This window comes from Primulina huaijiensis, chromosome 15 (assembly GCF_012295235.1).
Source record: "Primulina huaijiensis isolate GDHJ02 chromosome 15, ASM1229523v2, whole genome shotgun sequence".
In the NCBI taxonomy this organism is placed as follows: Eukaryota; Viridiplantae; Streptophyta; class Magnoliopsida; order Lamiales; family Gesneriaceae; genus Primulina; species Primulina huaijiensis.
The window spans coordinates 15,793,600-15,811,424 of record NC_133320.1 but is presented as its reverse complement, the minus strand read 5'-3'; the positions used below and the strand labels follow the sequence as shown (position 1 = coordinate 15,811,424).

Genomic DNA, 17,825 nt, shown 5'->3' with positions numbered 1-17,825 from the left:
CAACACAACGTTCTTTGTTCAATCGAATCGAGGGCATGACTCTGTCTTTGAGCGCGTTTTCTTTTTGTGATTAAAGAATCGCATCAGATGGTATCCTGATCGAAGATCTATCTTCGAGAATATTGAAGCTCCATGCAATTGATCTAATAGACCTTCAATTCTTGATAAGGGATACTTGTTCTTCACCGTCGCCCTCTTTAGCTCTCGATAATCGATGCAGAGTCGCATACTTTCATCATTCTTCTTCACAAACAATACTGGTGCGCCGCATGGGGAGAAACTAGGGAGAATATGTGAGGGCCCATATTTTGTATTCATAATTTTGCAGAATTATTAAGTGAGGGCCCATATTTCGTATTCATAATTTTGCGGAATTATTAATAATTTTCTCTTTGAATAAATAAACTTGCAACGTATAAAAACTTTTGTAAAATAACCCAACGGTTTAACATAAACATAGCGGAAACTGAATAATGTTTTAAACAATAACTTAAAATGAATAAAAGTTATAACAAGAGTTTAAACATAAAACTGAATAACTAAACGTGAGGTCCTCGGGTTCATACTACCGCCGATCCGAGCTAACTCACTGGTCCTCGTCCTCAGCCTCTGCATCTTCAGTACCTACATCAATCAAGTCTAGTAAGTCTAAAGACCCAGCATGCATATATCGTGAATAACGAATAAATACGTAATAAGATCGCATGCAACGTAAAAATATCGTAAACTGAATCGTAACATGATAACATAAACATGAGTAAATATAGATACGTGCATATCATAAAAATCGTACGTAAAAGCTTTGCTCACTATGAGCCATATCATATCATATCGTAATTTTCTGTAGAAATAATGTGTCAAAGCAAGTGGCCCATAACATAATCGCCTGATCAGACTAAACCACAGTATACTACGTAGTAGAGATCACCACAGCCCTTGGACTGGATGTCCGTACCCGTACATAATCCTAAACCGATCGTAAGTCACCGATTGGAGAGGTCCCTGGTCACGCATCCCGGCTTCCAAACCCATACTACTTGGAAAGGTCCCCGACTGCGTGCGTCGGCTTCCAAACCCATAACATAAATGCCACAAGACAGATCACATATCTCAAAAAAAATAGCATTTTCATATTTTACACGTAAATATACTTACAACCCTTATGCTTGGCTTAGTTGGATCATTTCTCAGGCTCGCTGATACGTAAATTATCGTGGGACTCATGGAACCCTAATTTGACCTAAAATGCACCCGAATGAAGTACGGTGACTTAGGGACTTCCGAACGACTTGATACTCGAACCGTACTTAACCAACTTAACAAGTTATCGAATGTAATGCACAACAATAAAATATCATGTTCGAGCCACAATCAATGAAATTGATGAGATACGGCCATGCATGCATCAAAACCGAGCCAAACTAGACCATGAACTCTAATTTCAACCATGGCTCCGAACCAACCCGAACCAACATCGAACCAACATCTAGCCATGATCAAAATATTCTTATACTTACTGTAATTACACAAAATGTTACTGAAAATATGAATTAAGGTTCAAAGGATCCAAAATAGTGAGGCGCTCTTACGAGAGTCACTTTGGCACTTCGCACCGAAATTTATCGTACGACTTCTAAACTTAACCAAATCACAAATGGCCAAAAACACGACCTCCGTGACACATTTGGTCATGTCTTAGTCAAGGGCTAATGGCCATAGGCCAACCAAGAACCAAGAACAAGACCCAAGAGCCGAAGCTCACTGCTGCCGAGAACACACACTGGAGCAGATTAAATTTAGGAATATTTTTGGATCATAAAATTCATCTCCGATTTCTTATCTCCTGTCCGGTCTTACGTATATATCTAAAAAGCTAAAATTTGAAATACGAAAATTAAAAATCTTTAAAAATAACGTTAATGATTTAAATGCAATTAAATCAACAAATTCTTAAAATAATAATCATTTAAAATTAAATAATATAAATTATGCACATATCTACGCATATTGGTTTTTTTTTTTTGGGTACTACAGAATAAATCCCTTTTCTATCAGCTCCTTAATTTGTTTCTCCAGCTCCTTCATATCTGCAGGTGCTAACCGATATGGTGCCTTAGAGATTGGCACTGTACCTGGCAACAAATCGATGGATAATTCCACTTCTCTCTCAGGTGAGATGCCAGCAACATCATCAGGGGATACGTCCTGGAAGTCCTTGACAACCTCTATATCTTCAATCGACTGTCTGTCAGTATCAGGCAAGGAGATGAGACTGGAAAGAAAACCCCGGTAGCCTCTTCGCATAAGCTTCCTCGCACAAATACAAAAAATGATGTGTGGTATTTGTCTGCTCTTTACTGCCTCGAATATAAATGATTTTCCGTTGGGTGGTCTAATAGACACAGACCTCTGCCAGAAATCAATAGAAGCTCTATTCAGTGTTAGTCCATCTGTTCCCAAGATAATATCGAATTCAAGCATCGGCAACACAATAAGATCTGCTCGAACGACATTCTTCTGCAATTTAAGCTCCACTTCCTTCACCATGCTGTAGATTTCATCCGTTCGCCTCAAGGAACTGTAACTCTGAATCCCGATTTCACGTCCTCTGGTAAGATTCCCAACCGTTTCACGAAAGATTCAGATACGAATGAATGTGTAGCTCCAGAATCTAGCAAAGCGTAAGTGACTACACCCGCTATAAATATCCTGCCTGCGTGAAGAATCGTATCATATCCAATGAAGGCCAAAAATCAAAAAATTCCTTTCATTTAAGCCCTCCAATTTTTGAATTGTTGCAAAAATAGTCCCCCTCGTTTTCCAAATTTTGCAAAATAGCCCCAGAATTTCTGAAAATTGTCGTACCACCCTTCAATTTTCTTAAATTCACAATTTAAGTTCTACAGTTCCCGGATTATTCATATTAACCCCACAGTGTCAAATTTAATGCCCTTGAGTTTTTAAAGTTTCCAAATTATATGATTGAATCCTTAAAGTTTTCTAATTAATTAGAATTTAGGTCCTAAGATCTCGATTTCCTATCATTCAAGCCAATACTTAAAAATTCGAAGCATGCAGCCCTAAATCATCAAGTTCAATACACATCTTCATGCCGTCCCGAACAACATTGCTAGCATGCTGCTCCAATTATTGAGCCATCCCCTCTAGAACCCATGTAGCAACATCTGGGGGTGGTTGAGGTATTTACTTTAAATGTCATTTGTTCTCTTGGTTTCCACTTTTTAAATCATTGTTTTATAATTAAGTTTTCATAATCTGTTTGGATCTTAGTATTTTTTTTCTTGGCTTTCATTTACTTGTTGGTTTACAAGACAATACACAGAAAGTTGAACGAGGTCGCATCACTAGTGCTTTTATCGAACAAGCTCTATTTTTTTTCTTTTTTTCCTGTGGTTGGGCGGGCCATTTTGGGGAATTATAAGTTTCAGAAAGCAAATTTAGTAAATTTGAGGGAGTAACGATCTGTTAATAAAGCACTACAAAAAATATTCTAATTAGCGATGGTTTTAATTAACGAAAGTTAATTTGCTAAATTTGAGGAAGTAAGGAGCTGTTAATAAAGCACTACAAAAAATTTTCTAATTAGCGACGATTTTAAAATCGTCGCCAATCAAATTAACGATGGTTTTAGCGACGGAACTTAAAAGCGTCCGAAAAATCACCGTCGCTTTTATATTGCGACGGTTTTTCAAAAATCGTCGCTAATTAGCAACTGTTTTGATAAGATAAACCGTCGCTAAACCATCACTAATTAGCGACGGAATATATCAAAAATCGTCCCCAATTAGAGACGGGGCTAAACCATTGCTAATTAAAAAACAGCCGCTAATTAGCGACGATTTTTGATATATTATGTCGCTAATTTTTTTAAAAAAAATTTAGTTTTATAATTTATTAAAAAAACATTTTATAATTATTTGTACATATTTTTAAATAATCTCCTCAACTCATCTAAATTATTTCAAATTTGTAAATAATCTATGAAACGATTAAACCTTACGATAAAATAAGCGAACAACAAAATTAAATAATGTCCTGAAACTGAAAAAACAAATCGCTCATAAGTCTCAATAAATACAGGCGTAGATAAAATAAAAAAACTAAAGAGACTGAGTTTCATCCTCGTCGTATACATCGTCGCTATCGCCATCACCGACATCCTGACAAAAGTCTTGTGATGGTGGAATGTACTCAAACGAGTGCCTCAGGACCTTGCCTGAACGTCGATGATGTGATGATCCAGCTGCGTATAGATCATCAAAATGTGATGACCTTGGTAAAGCGCGTCCTCTGCTAGATGAGCCTCGACCATACAGAAATCGTCGGGATGTATGTGGCTGTGGCTGTGGCTGTGGCTGTGGCTGTGGTTGTGGTTGTGGTAATCCAGCGATGAGTCGACGGACCTGGTCCTCGAGACTCGTCATCTTATCCTTCAACGATGCATTCTCCTGCTGGGTCGCCTCCAAAGTGGTCTGCGTCGCCTGCAGATCGATACGGAGATGCTCATTAATGCTTTTTTCTGCCTCCCACTCTGCTCGCATCCTCTGCTGGAACTGCTCGAACCTCCACGTGGATGTCGAGTCATCTCATCCGGATAGAACATGGAGGCCATGGAACCACAGCCATACATCCGTCCTTTTTTTGGTCCACCGATGACCATGTTGAACATGTTGTTCACCTCTCCCGAAGTAGGCGGACTAGGAATCGTCCCATCGTCGAGAGTTGTCAAAGACTCGTTCATGTAAGCATCCATGGCTTGCTGTTTAAAAAAAAAATAAAGTTATATAGAAACCATATTTTCCAACACATTTTAAAATGATAATTATAATTAAACATAATACTTACATCAAAAAGTCGTGAAAGCTCGTCGACAAACGATCTGTCGATGTGTGTGAACATATAACTCCCACGACGTCGGATCTCTATGATGTTGTTCTCGCTGCATTATTAATTTGATTGTATGTAATTAGAGACGCTAAAATCATATATTTTAATAATAACCACAATGTTTAATAATAAAATATTAACATACTTCCCAATTTTTGGCAATGTCCGCTGTAAGTCTTCGAGCCAGCAATGTAATTTGTAGTCCCAGTCCCAGGTCCAGGTCCTACTGGCTCGCTATTCTTGATATCCTTGTTTTTGGCTGCCCTAGCCAGCCACTTCTCGTCACTCCATGCCAACATCCATGAAGCCGAACGTTCGTCGCTGACTATTTGCAGATGAAGATCAGCACTCCTCCATGAGTAAATAGTGCGACGACACTGTGTAGCTATGTTCTTGTACCATAGCTGTCTGATGGTATCGTCAAGATGATCTGGTCATCTATACTTTTTCTGTCAATAAAATGCAAGACAACATTAATGAGATTTATTGTTACTATGACATAAAATTAATTTTAAAACCATAAATCATAATGTTAAGCAATTACAATAAATATCTATATGCAAAAACTTACAATGAGCTCCTTCCAATACCATTGCCGCTGGTCTTCAGTAACATGCTTCCATGAATATCCTTCGTCGCATGTCTGTAACGAAAACTGAGCAGTAATGAACCGGATAACCTTATTGTGATCCGGCTGAAATCTGTTATCGAAATTTTTAAAATTAGCGACGACATATATAAATTTTTTTTTTTACCAAAAAATGAGACTAAATAAACAAAAAATAATTTTATAACTTACATGCCATCTGCGACCCATATCGGAGTACGACCATCATTCGGAGGTGATCCGTGTTGCTGCTCTGCCATATATACGTACAGAATTTATGTATGCAAACGATTCAGTAATTATGTGCACAAAATAAAATATATTTTATCCAAATTACAATTTAATCATAAATAAACTCAACCCTATTCACTTTCGTCGTAGATGTCACGAACATCGTCGCTCGAATATTGAACCTGTAAGGTCCAAAAAATTTAATTCACGTAACTTGACTGCATGCAATCTAGGGTTTTGTTTTAAATTATGTGTTTAATTATTTTTATGCATAATTCTTACATGATAGGATTTATTTCATGATATTTTATAGGTTCACGCATTAAAAATTTTTATGTTGCATTCCATGCTCGAACGAGGAACGGAGACCAGGCAATTATCAGGAATCATTTTTATTTACATGATTAATTTTTATTAATTAATATAAGATGTTTTAAATGTAATTTTCAATAAACGGGCTTTGTGGGGTATTTTACCCGTCAGAGCATTTTTTTCAGCGGTACACAAATTTTATTGAAACGAATGACTTTTTGAGGGTTCGAGTAATATTTTTAAAAAACTTGTCAACACGAAATATTTTACGGAAGTGTGTTTAAACTTAATGGACCTACTTTCAAGCTTATTGGGCTTAAAACTCTTTTTAAACTTTCTAAATGACAATATAAGGCCCATTATCTTATAAACTAACTATTTAATACCTAAACTCCCCTAAACCTAAACCTAAACCTAAACTATAATCAGCCGAAACCCCCTCCACCTATCAGCTTTCTCTCGGTTTTCAGCACCCCATAGCAGCAATCCATTCGGCCAAGCATCTTTCTTAAAGAAAATTCACCGGGCTAAATTCTCGACGCTCGTTCTTCGTTTGTCTTGCGAAAATTCTATTAGGCACGCATGTATTCTTGTTTTTTTGTATCACTCACGCCATATTTATGAGAAATGTGTGTTAATGCATGTAAATTTTTCGATCCATATGGTGTATGCCTTCGGTTGTGGGTTCGGCATGGTTATTGCATTGTTTTCTTGTGTTCACTCATGTTTTCTTATTGTTGTGCATGGGGCTACGGTTTCGTGTTGTTAAGGGGCTGAACATGGTGTCAAGATGTGGTGTTGGGGTTAGAACCGGTTGTTGTTGTTGTAGGTTGAAGGATTGAGGGGTATTATCGGAGGTGTGCCACGCGTGGGTGATGGTTCGAGGGAGGGGTGGTGCCGCTGGTGCAAGGACTGAATTAAGGCTTGGATCAGACCCTGGTGGGTCTGAGTCACGGCCCAGGGTGACCCAACCACCGCTGGAACCATCTCATTAGCCGGTTGCACGCGTTGAGGAGGGGGCTCGGGTGTTAATTAATTGTTTTTTGTGACGACTCCTAATAGTACTACTTTAATAATTACAGAAAAATAAAAATTTTCTTATTATATAATTTATTATAAATATATCTCTTAAAATAAAATAATGGTCACCACGCATTTTAAAAAAATTTAATGATAAACTCCAATATTTGAATACAACTATCATCAAAATCCAAAGTTAATAACTACTAATTTAATCTGAGAAAGTCTAACATAATATAATAAGTTTCAACATGCTTGTCACCAATACTAATGAATAAAATCATAGTAAATAGTTTTAAAACGAGCATAATTAAAATATCATGATATGCAAGGTCCTCGGGTTTGTACCGTCACTGGACCGAACCTGCTCACTGGTCACCACCTCCTGTCTCTTCATCTGCATCGATCAAATCTAATGAGCCTAATGATTCAGCATGCATAAACTGTGAATAGCGTAATAAAAAAATTCATGCAATTTAAAACATAGCTTGTGCATAGCATAATATGAGCATAAATATGTATAACGAGACTTTCCTGCATAAACATTTTCATAAAATCATATTTGCATGCTCTTCATACGTAATCGTAATCGTAAATCATTTTGCGTAGAGTTCTGTTCAATGCAAGTGGCCCATAGCATAAATCGTTTGATCAAACTAACCACAGTGTTGGGTTGTGGTTGGGCCGATGAGGATCACCATAGCCCTTGGACTGGATGTCCACTCTCTAACATATAACATAATTCTTCCGAAGAGGTTGGAGAGGTCCCCGGACACGTTCTTCGGCTTCCAAACACATAAACATAATTAGCTACAAGACAAATCGCATACCTCAAAAATAATTATTTTGCACGTCATACATACTTACGAACATCGTGGACATCGTTGGATCGTCCCCGGACATGCTGCCACAAAAACTTCAATTAATAACCAAAACAGCCCATAAAGATGCATTCGGACGCGTACGACTCCTGAATTAAATAGAACTACTTAGGACGTACCAATCGACTCGGGACTCGACTCACACGTGAACCACATCCTAACCTACTGTCCAAGACCCTAAACCAGCCCTAAACCATGAACGAACCCTTGAAACCATGCACATCAATCTATCGAATAAAAACTGCCAAGGACCTATGACAGATATGCGCTCCGCACGACTCCCTACCGATTCCAACTCGAACCAAGCTCTAAACTCTACCCTTAGACATCACTTAAGACCCTGGTTAGCTCTTTTCTAGCCCAAGACTCACGTTAAAGCCCAAAAAAGCCCTAGCCGTGAGCAGCCCTGTGCGATCCTCCCATGTGCGCTGCACTGATTCGTTTCCCAGCTACCTTGCTGTCCAACCAGGCCCTAAGCGACCAAGACCAGGCTTCCCCAAGGACCCTAAGACCTTGTCTAGACCCTAGCTACAAGCCCTGGTCCAGCCCTTGCACTGAACCACATGGCCGAAGCCATGACAGCCCCATATGCAGCACTCGCGCAGCTCAAGCTTCCCACGGCTTCTTGATGTACCATCGGCCTATCAACTCACCACGGACCACCTAATAACATTTGAACACACCCCGTAACACAACCATACGCAGCAGCATGCCTTCAGATTGGTCCAGTGAATCCTGCGATAAAGAACTCAAGAAAACGTGGAAGTTCATTCATGTTTGGTATCGAAAACGATATCGGTAACTATCTAACATTCATATGATTAAACCAACAAATTTTCATGCATATTTCATATCAAAATACTCTATGTAACATGATCGATGCGTCAATGAATGGTTTATAACATGCCTTTGCGTTTTAAACGCGCGAATTATCGAGTACCGAAGCGGGGAAGACGGAGACCGATCGGAGAGCGATTTGATGCGCTTTTCTTGCTTCAAAAGGGATGAAATTCTTCAGGACAAAGTATGGTAAGGTTTCGGTGATGGTGGCTGCTAGGAGTGAAGGCCAAAACCCTATTCTATAAGTTTATAAAACTCATGGTTCTTTTGTGTGTAAGTAGTGTGTGTTAGGGTGGAGGCGTGGGTAGTTAATTAGGGTTTTATTCTCCACTTTAATATTTAAAAACATTAACTAGTTATTTTAAATTAAATCACAATTTTTATTAAGAATTTAAGTGTCATGATCAATAATTAAATCTCACAATTTGAAAAAATGACAATTAAAAATATTTAAAATTCTAAATTCAATTAATAAATTAAATACTAACCACACTAATTAATTAAGACATAAAATAATTATAAAAATATTATATCTCAAGTGAAAAGATTTAAATCCCCTACTTTTCAAACTTTGCTAATTAAAATACTTAGCATTTTTTATTTTACTCGATAAATTAAATTTGATCTTTAAATGCTAAAATTTCATAAACCATTTAAATAAATAATTTATTCGCTTAAAATAAAAATATAACATTTAATTTTAGTACCTCAATCGTCTCCAGTCTCTTTTTTCGGTCTGGCATCGACTATTCCCCTTATAAGCTAAAACTCGAGAAAATATTTTAAATTACATAAAAATAAACATACAGACATTTAAAATAATTTAAACATATAACATGCATCGCCTAACTGATTAATTAATTAAATTAACACTTATAATCATGTATGATGTTTATGTTTACTGATTTTTTTAACACTATAATTTCCATGGTTCTTAACATTATTCCCAAGATGTTCAGTTCAGCAACCCTATATTGCTCCTAAAATAGACAATATAATTTGAAAAAATCATGTTAAAATCTACCAAATTCTGAAATGATTCATTCATCGTTCTCATATAAAACTTGATACCATTCTTAATAAAAAAAAAAAAAAAAAAAAAAAAAAAACAATAAACAAAAATCAATGATAATTATTCTAAACACGTATAACTTACACCAAGACACTAGTAACAATTAAATCTGCAGGTAGATTAAATTTTATAAAAATATAATTTTTAATATAAACGTAATGTTTGAATTTAAATTTTGTTACAATTTATTTTAAAATAATAGTGGGGTATTTTGGAAAATAAAATTTTGTACAATCAAAATTAATTAGTACGTATCTTTTGAGACGATCTCACGAATTTTTATCTTTGAGACAAGTCAACGCTACCGATATTCACAATAAAACGTAATACTCTTAACATAAAAAAATAATATGTTTCATTGATGACCCAAATAAGAAATCTGTCTCACAAAATACGACCCCTGAGACCGTCTCAGACAAGTTTTTGCCTACTTCAATACTAGTGTTCCACCATTTGTATATAAAATATGAAATGGATATATACTAATTTACGATAATTTTAGAATTTTTGTTTTTCAAATGACAGGCTTCGTCTATGTTCACTACAAGAAAAACGAAACGAACAACACACTGTAGACCATAGACCGACTATATTACCGAAGTTCCCAACAAAATTCAATAATTCAAAATTCACGTACATAAGAAGTTACGCAAGGAATATGTTCCTCCTGACAAACCCTTCTCAAAAACAGAACAATAATATGGGGCGCCACCTACAACAAATAGCATGATTTTTTCAACCTGGAGAAGTATACTTTAAAACATCAGTTGGAATTATCCGAGCATAGAAACATACTCATGGCAGCCATGGATCATATTTCCTAGTCGTACAAGTGAACTCACACGTATAAGATGTTGATGTACGTAATCGCATTAAGATGGTGCAGTCTCAGATTTGTCTGTTTCCATAGGCCGTTGATCGGCTGACGGCAATTCTTCTCCAGATTCTGCAGTGTCACATGTGTTTGTGTTATCCGGTCCTTGAGATTGCGACTCACCTCCTTGGGATGATGCCGGCGAAGGTGCATCAGGCATGGCTGGTTTTGCGGGCTTGGGCTTTGGCTTTGTCATGATAGACCTGCAAAACCTGTAAAGGTATTTGTATACTTAGACATAATTCATAGAAACTAAAATATCATACTGAAGATGGTTCGAATATTCATTGTCCACAAGGAAACATTGCTTAGAAGTGAGACGAGAAAAATAATAAGCTCACAAGAAAGAAGTGAATAACATAAATTGGCAACGATTTGTCAAGCATTGATTTCACGATTCAAGACTTTAATTTCTGAAAGATACACCCAAAATTAGATGTCCACTCAAAAAGAGAACATCACTTCAGTATTAGCTATTCATGTAGCCAAGGGTAAAACAGATGTTGGAAGACCAGAATGATAATGTTGGCATCTAATGTGTCTCTAGCGTTGTAGCTATACATCAAGCTTTGTTAAAGCTTCGATATATGCTTGTGCAACTCAAATAAAAAAAAAGTGCATCGAGTTTCAAAGAGAGAATGGATGAAATATATTAACTACCAACTGGAAAATGTTCATGATCATGAACCAATTCTGCAATGCAATACCTGTCAAGAGCTTCAGCTTTCTTCCTCACTTCAGCAGACAAAAGAAATGGAGTTGCATGTTTTGGAAGTGAATCCTGATGCTGTCTTTTCTCTATTAGCCAAGCTTTAGCTTCCATGCATTCATTTAAAACCTAAGCAGAGAATGACAAAAGTTGCTCGACACCATGGAGCATATATTAACCAATCATGTGTGTGCATAGATGCGCACAAAGGACAACACTGTACCTCTTGTTTCTCAGCAATGTCAATGTGATCAAACTTGGGATCGGCCACCAATGCTGCTTCCCTGTAACTATCGATGCAATAACTAAGTTGATTGATTGCAGTTCCCCTCTCTGTATGCTCCTTGTAACGCTGCTCTACAGGGTCACCTTGCTATAAACCCCAACAAAATACATCATGAAATTTGAAAATGAGAAACCAAAAGATGTGCGGAAACTGAACTTCAAGGGACTTACCCTCTTGAGCTCCTCAAGTTTAGCAACATAAACACCTTTGGTTTCATCTTCCCCATCCTCATACAACCAATCTTCTACCTCTTGTAGTTTAGAAATAAATTGATCTCTCTCTGGATCGGATATGAACTCATTATATTTGTCATGAAGCTGCAAGCACGAAAGAACGTTGGCACCTGAATGACTTAAGCCAGGAACTTGCATACCAACATACGGTAACATACCTTGTTTCGCATTTCATAAACATAAGCCTCGACAGCATTTTTTTTGTCTTTGGTTTCTTCCATTACACGATCCTGCAACGCCATCTCAAATTCCTTCTCTACCGCCTTTTGCAATTCCAAAGCCGGGAGTCCTCCGTATACAACTTCGGACACAGTTATGTTAGTTTTCTTTATCTTCTTCTTTGGAACTTCCACCTGATGAACATAAAACACATACTTTGCAGCTGAGAGAACAGAACTCTACTATGATTAGCTAGACAATCACACAAGCAACAACAAACAGAGAGAGAATTACAGCACAAAATTAATTTAAAAAAGAGTTATGCAGCACAAAAAAAGCAAGCTCGATTTGGTAATTTATAGGAGCAAATAATATTCAAACACTAATGGTTCAAGATCCCAATAAAAATCCAAAACAGAATGAATAAGAGCTGAGAAAATTTCTCCAAGGTTGGTTTCATGGAAAGAGGGAAGCCACGAGCCCAGAAAACATATCCGTTGGAAGCTAACCTTCTTATCTGTTTCTGTCTGAGAAGGCTTGTCCCCAGTCTCTGGCACACCATTTTCAGCTTCGGGAGCATCAGTTTTAGCATCTTGCATATTCACATCAGAATCGGGAATACTAGATGTAGCAGGATCAGTATGAATATCGTCAGTTTCCATCTTTGTTGGGTCCTTTCCCGACTCTTTCACAACTGGAACTTCAATTTCCTCCTCTTCCAAGAGCTGACGTAAGAGAAAGCCATAAAAATCGACGAATCAAACAGAACAGTGATTTTAAAGTTAAAAAAATGAAGAAAATAATAAATATCATGCAATCAACTATGTTGTGCGTACGAATATAACTACTATAGCTGACAATTTTCTTGCAATCAACCATGTTGTGTGCACCAAAACAAATAATATCCAGTCCATAAGAACACCACTTCAGATATAAACTGTATTATGGTGACATTCCTTGTAAAATATATTGACAATATTTAAGTAACTGGTTTTTTTCAGCTTATCCTATTTTTTATGTATGTCGCCATATAAGTTAATATCTGATCATATTTTTGGAATAATATGCCACAAAGGAACAGATAATCAAGTAGAATTAACTTTGGTTCATGGCTTCAGATATATCCTGCTGGGAAAATTCTATTTCAGGGTAATGGTAGATTGTATGATGGCAGAGAAATGAGACAATTTTGTTTTTCTTTAACTATCTTGATTCACTCTCGACCAACCTAAGTTCTGGTTTGCAGGAACATTTGTCAAAGAGCCATCATAACATTACATTAAAGAATTAAAGAACTCGATTACGTGAACCTACCGTTGCTGACTCGACTGATACAATACCATGAAGATTCAGACGTACTTTAACCTTCAATTTAGAGCATTCATCATTTGTCAATTGGAAAGGTCCAACCTGAAAGCAAGGACAATTGCAGTTTGAGTGAAAGAACAGAAGCAGTAACACACTGGTTGCACCATACAAAAAATTAAGTTAATAATCTGTCATACAAAAAAAATTTACTGAACATATATATACATAATTATATATACTACCGTGTAGGTACTAATCTTTGCGGGTGCTTGCAATTCACTGACATCAGCGTATTGCACATCCACCGTAAAGGTGCCAGGTCGGTAGAAAGTCAAAGCCTTCACACTTGGTATAGGATTACCCTTAGGAAATACGATTGTGCTCTGCTGGTTATCTACTGCTCCGTTTTGCAAATCTGTAGCAGTACTTTTCCATGATAGTGAAATTGGGTAAGGGAAACTCTCATTCACCTGCAAAATTGGAGCCAACAAGATCATAATCCAATAATCATGTAATGCCATTGGAAAGTACAATTCACAGGAAGATTGTGCCAAATTTTTACATCACCTAGCATAGAATTGCATATCACTGACAGTTAGCATTTGGCAGCGCTACGAATATATATACCCATGGAAGATGCAAACCCAATTATGATAATATAATCAAGATTATGAGGAAACATTATAGCTCTCCCAATCAACCATCAAGTTCTTCAACGCACTTTCGAAATGAAAGTTAACAAGAAACACGGGTATGTAGATAGAAGCTGAAAGTCCAATTGTTCCTTGATTGCATCTGTATCCCATGAATTGTGATTGTGGTTCTCTCAGATGATTTTTAAAATTTAAATATATCACATGTTATAAGTGAGTCCAGTTATCAAGATGACACAGAAATACAGCTACAATTATAGGAACGATACCTGAAATTCTCGCACTTTAAATGTAGGACTAAGCATAGCACATTGCAAAGCACAGCCTTTGGCTACACATTCACTGGCATTCATTGTACGCCTGGGCTCCTTACCATAGAACTCGGACAAGATTTTGATAATAGCTGGAACCCGAGAGCCCGAACCAACAACCTCAACCGAATGGATATTTTCAACAGTGAGTCCAGCTTCTGCCAGAGACTTCTCCAATGGCTTTTTCACCCGTTCCAAAATTGGAATGCTAATTTCCTCAAACTCCTCTCTCTTGATTAAACCCCTTACATCCTTCTCATCCATCAGACACTCAATGTTAAGAGGAGCCTCAGGGTTTGCACTTAGAACCTTCTTTAACTTCTCACAGCCAGCACGAAGCCTTAGGCAAGCTCTAGCATTCTGATAGACATCAATCTTATACTCATCTTTGAACTTTGAGGCGAAGTGCTTCAACAGAACTTCATCAAAATCCCTTCCACCTAGAGATCGATCAAATGAATGGGCCAATATCTTCAGCTGACCTTTCTTGAAGGAAGCAATACAAACTTGCATACTTGCATGCCCAACATCAATAAAAGCAACAATCAGTGGTTCGCTTTCAGGTAAGTCAGTCTTATAAATTCCATAAGCTAAAGCAGTAGCAGTAGTCTCGTGAATAAGCCGAAGGGGATGCAAGCCAGCAATAGTTGCAGCATCTATAACAGCTCTTCTCTGTAGGTCAGTGAAGTAAACAGGTATACCAATGCAGCAATCTACAACTACAGCATTCAAATTCTTTTCAGCGATACTTTTCAAATCAGAAAGCACCATTCCCAAAACCTGTGTGGGTGTAAATGTCCTCATCTCACCCAAATACTGTGCATGGATCAAAGGATAACCATCAGGACCTTCAGTTACTAAAAATGGCAATGATTTGAGATCACGTTGCAGCTCCGAATCTGAAAACTGGTGTCCGACAAGCCTCTTGATTTGAGATATTGTATTTTTCGGATTCATCATACTTGATGCAGCTCCTGCTGTCCCAAGGAACCGCTGTTTGTCACCAAAGCATACGATTGCAGGAGTGTCACGCTTGGACTCATCATTAAGAACAACATCAATCCCTCTTTGTCTTGCTACAGCAACAACGCCACTCTCATTGCCAAAGTCAAAACCCACCACACTCATATTTGCGACTTGTTAAAATAGCAGCACCACCAGTCTAATTCGAACCAGGAAGTTGCTACCTGCAGCATGACCATTTAAAGTTACATAATAGTAAAATATACATGACCGCCAACCACTAATTCCCATTACATCAATGTTCAGATTTAATCATGGGAAAGATAGGTAATTAAAGACACTAAAGTTATTTCAGGCACGGGTACTATACGTACCCACACAAACCAAGGGAAAACATAGCTTCATACGATTTGGAATCTCCAAATGGATTCCTAAAGTACAGCAAATTATGAAGCTGATGGAATCATAAATAAATGACATATAACCCACAAGATCGTCATCAAAATTTCCAAAGCTCCGGTACTTTATATTTAGCATCAAATCCACCCAAAATGAATGAAAAACCTTTATACTAGTATAGCAAGGAAGAAAAGACAACATTCACGGGGAAAAAAAACAGAAATAAGGAAAATCAACAACACATTTGATCTAAAAATGAATGAGGACATCTTATGAGGGTTTGCGATACCTGAGAACAGATCGAATGCGCGGCGGTAAGAATTTCCGTAGCTGTCGCTTTGAAACAGTGCTGTGGTCGTGTGAGAGAATAAAAGGCGGAGGAAAATTAAAAAATGTGTTGTGGCTTCTAGAAAGATCTACGGCTGTGGGCTGTTCTTTGGGCTTTTGAGCTTCTTCCCGCTTTCCTCGACATTAGGGTAGGATGGGGATTTTCGACCCCCATTGCTCTTACCCGTCGGACTAAACATTGGTCTTCGATCCTGGCAAATAATATGTTTCAACCATTGTAACATTCACCATATTGTCTAATATTCACGAGTGAAATATGTCTGATATGGATCATATCATTTGTTATCGATCATACATTTAAAAGCCTAATTTTTTATGGTAAGATCTCATAGATTTTTTTATTAAATAAAAAAATGATACATACAAGCTGATAATTAAATACATATAATTATGACAAATAAAAATATATAATTTAAATGCTAACAAAGATTGATTGTTGATATGAGATTTAAATATACAATATATAAAGCGTATTGTGGATCGTAATAGAAGATTAAATACTCTTTTTATTTATTGTCAAAGCTCCTAACAACAAATGATCGATATAATCACTTCATCTAATAATAACAAATTCCAAATTCTTGCAACTAAAAAATTGACATAAACAATTGTATTGGAAGAGAACAAAAATCTAAAACTAAAAAAGAACTCAATGAACTCCACAAGTCTAATCTCAGAAGTCAGAGATGAATATTTGATAGGATCAGTTAATTGATGAAAGAGTGTTTAGGAGGGGGTTGAATAAACACTTAACGATTTTCACAACCTTTTCGAATAATAAGTCAGTTTAGTGACAAACTGAAGCTCGTAATCTTGTCAGTCAATATAAATCAGTTAACAATAAAGTGCGGAATAAACTGACTGATAGATATAATAAAAACTGAAGTAATAACACACAAGATTTTATGGACGTTCGGAGATTTCAAACACTCCTACGTCACCCCTTCTATCATGAAGATAGTATATTCATTAAAAGACTTTGATCGATACAAACAGTTGTACATACCCACTTCAGTTGGACTTAATAATGCCAAACTGAAACTCTTAGTTACAACACAGATTACAGTACACGACTGGATTTGAAATAACTTAGCACGACTGATTACAGTAATATTAGTTTGTGATTGCAAGCTCAAAATATAGCCTTAAATGCTATTGATGAATACAATAAGCATGAGCTTTGAAATATTTCAGCAGAGTAACAGCTCGGTTAAGAGTTTTTCAAGAGACGAGTTGAGAGTAGTTCAGTTCAAAGTTGTTGTGTCGAGACTTCTCAGCTGCTCTTCCTCTGCTATTTATAGGATTTGCCTCCAACGGTAATATTGAATGTGATTTGTACTTTTCTATCTGTTGTTTGCTGCGTCAACATTCTTCTGACAATCGTACACTGTTGTTTTTTGAAATGCGGCAATCCCACTATTAGTTGCAGTCTTGCTTTTGTACTTTCTGTTGGTTGACTGTTCTTTTCTTTAACGGATGACGTGTACAGTTGAAAGATCAGCTGATAAGCAATAGCTGATAAGCTCACAACTGTTTTGTAGCAACCGATCAGTTTCCAACTGATCAATCAGTTGTCTGCGTACTCCAGTTCAGCTGATTCAGTTGCCTTTGATATTTAGCGCATTAGTCTTCAGTTAAGGCAACCGATAGTCTTCTTGATCAGTTAGTTCAATCGTTTTAAACAATCAGTTTGTCAAATATCTGAAATTCA

General features: G+C 37.0%; 2 protein-coding genes and 2 long non-coding RNA genes across 4 annotated transcripts; all 4 read right to left on the bottom strand.

The window, feature by feature from the left end:
* Positions 1 to 2,028: 2,028 nt before the first annotated feature.
* On the bottom strand, positions 2,029 to 2,547 carry LOC140959339 (uncharacterized). Its single transcript, XM_073417196.1, has one exon. It carries the CDS (start codon positions 2,545 to 2,547, stop codon positions 2,029 to 2,031), a length of 519 nt encoding a protein of 172 aa, XP_073273297.1.
* A 2,363-nt stretch (positions 2,548 to 4,910) lies between these two features.
* On the bottom strand, positions 4,911 to 5,923 carry LOC140960490 (uncharacterized). The gene is made up of 4 exons (XR_012172178.1): positions 5,708 to 5,923; positions 5,480 to 5,609; positions 5,054 to 5,357; positions 4,911 to 4,956 (listed from the first exon to the last, which is right to left on the bottom strand). It is a non-coding gene; the product is annotated as an uncharacterized lncRNA (long non-coding RNA).
* A 1,329-nt stretch (positions 5,924 to 7,252) lies between these two features.
* LOC140958550 (uncharacterized) lies at positions 7,253 to 8,631 on the bottom strand. The gene is made up of 3 exons (XR_012171795.1): positions 7,942 to 8,631; positions 7,740 to 7,863; positions 7,253 to 7,475 (listed from the first exon to the last, which is right to left on the bottom strand). It is a non-coding gene; the product is annotated as an uncharacterized lncRNA (long non-coding RNA).
* A 1,967-nt stretch (positions 8,632 to 10,598) lies between these two features.
* LOC140959010 (heat shock 70 kDa protein 14) lies at positions 10,599 to 16,275 on the bottom strand. Its single transcript, XM_073416691.1, has 10 exons — positions 16,056 to 16,275; positions 14,363 to 15,591; positions 13,683 to 13,910; positions 13,447 to 13,542; positions 12,642 to 12,857; positions 12,132 to 12,326; positions 11,911 to 12,057; positions 11,678 to 11,827; positions 11,453 to 11,583; positions 10,599 to 10,957 (listed from the first exon to the last, which is right to left on the bottom strand). The coding sequence occupies exons 2-10, from the start codon at positions 15,530 to 15,532 to the stop codon at positions 10,744 to 10,746; spliced, it is 2,547 nt and encodes an 848-aa protein (XP_073272792.1). The 5' UTR covers positions 15,533 to 15,591; positions 16,056 to 16,275; the 3' UTR covers positions 10,599 to 10,743.
* Positions 16,276 to 17,825: the final 1,550 nt, after the last annotated feature.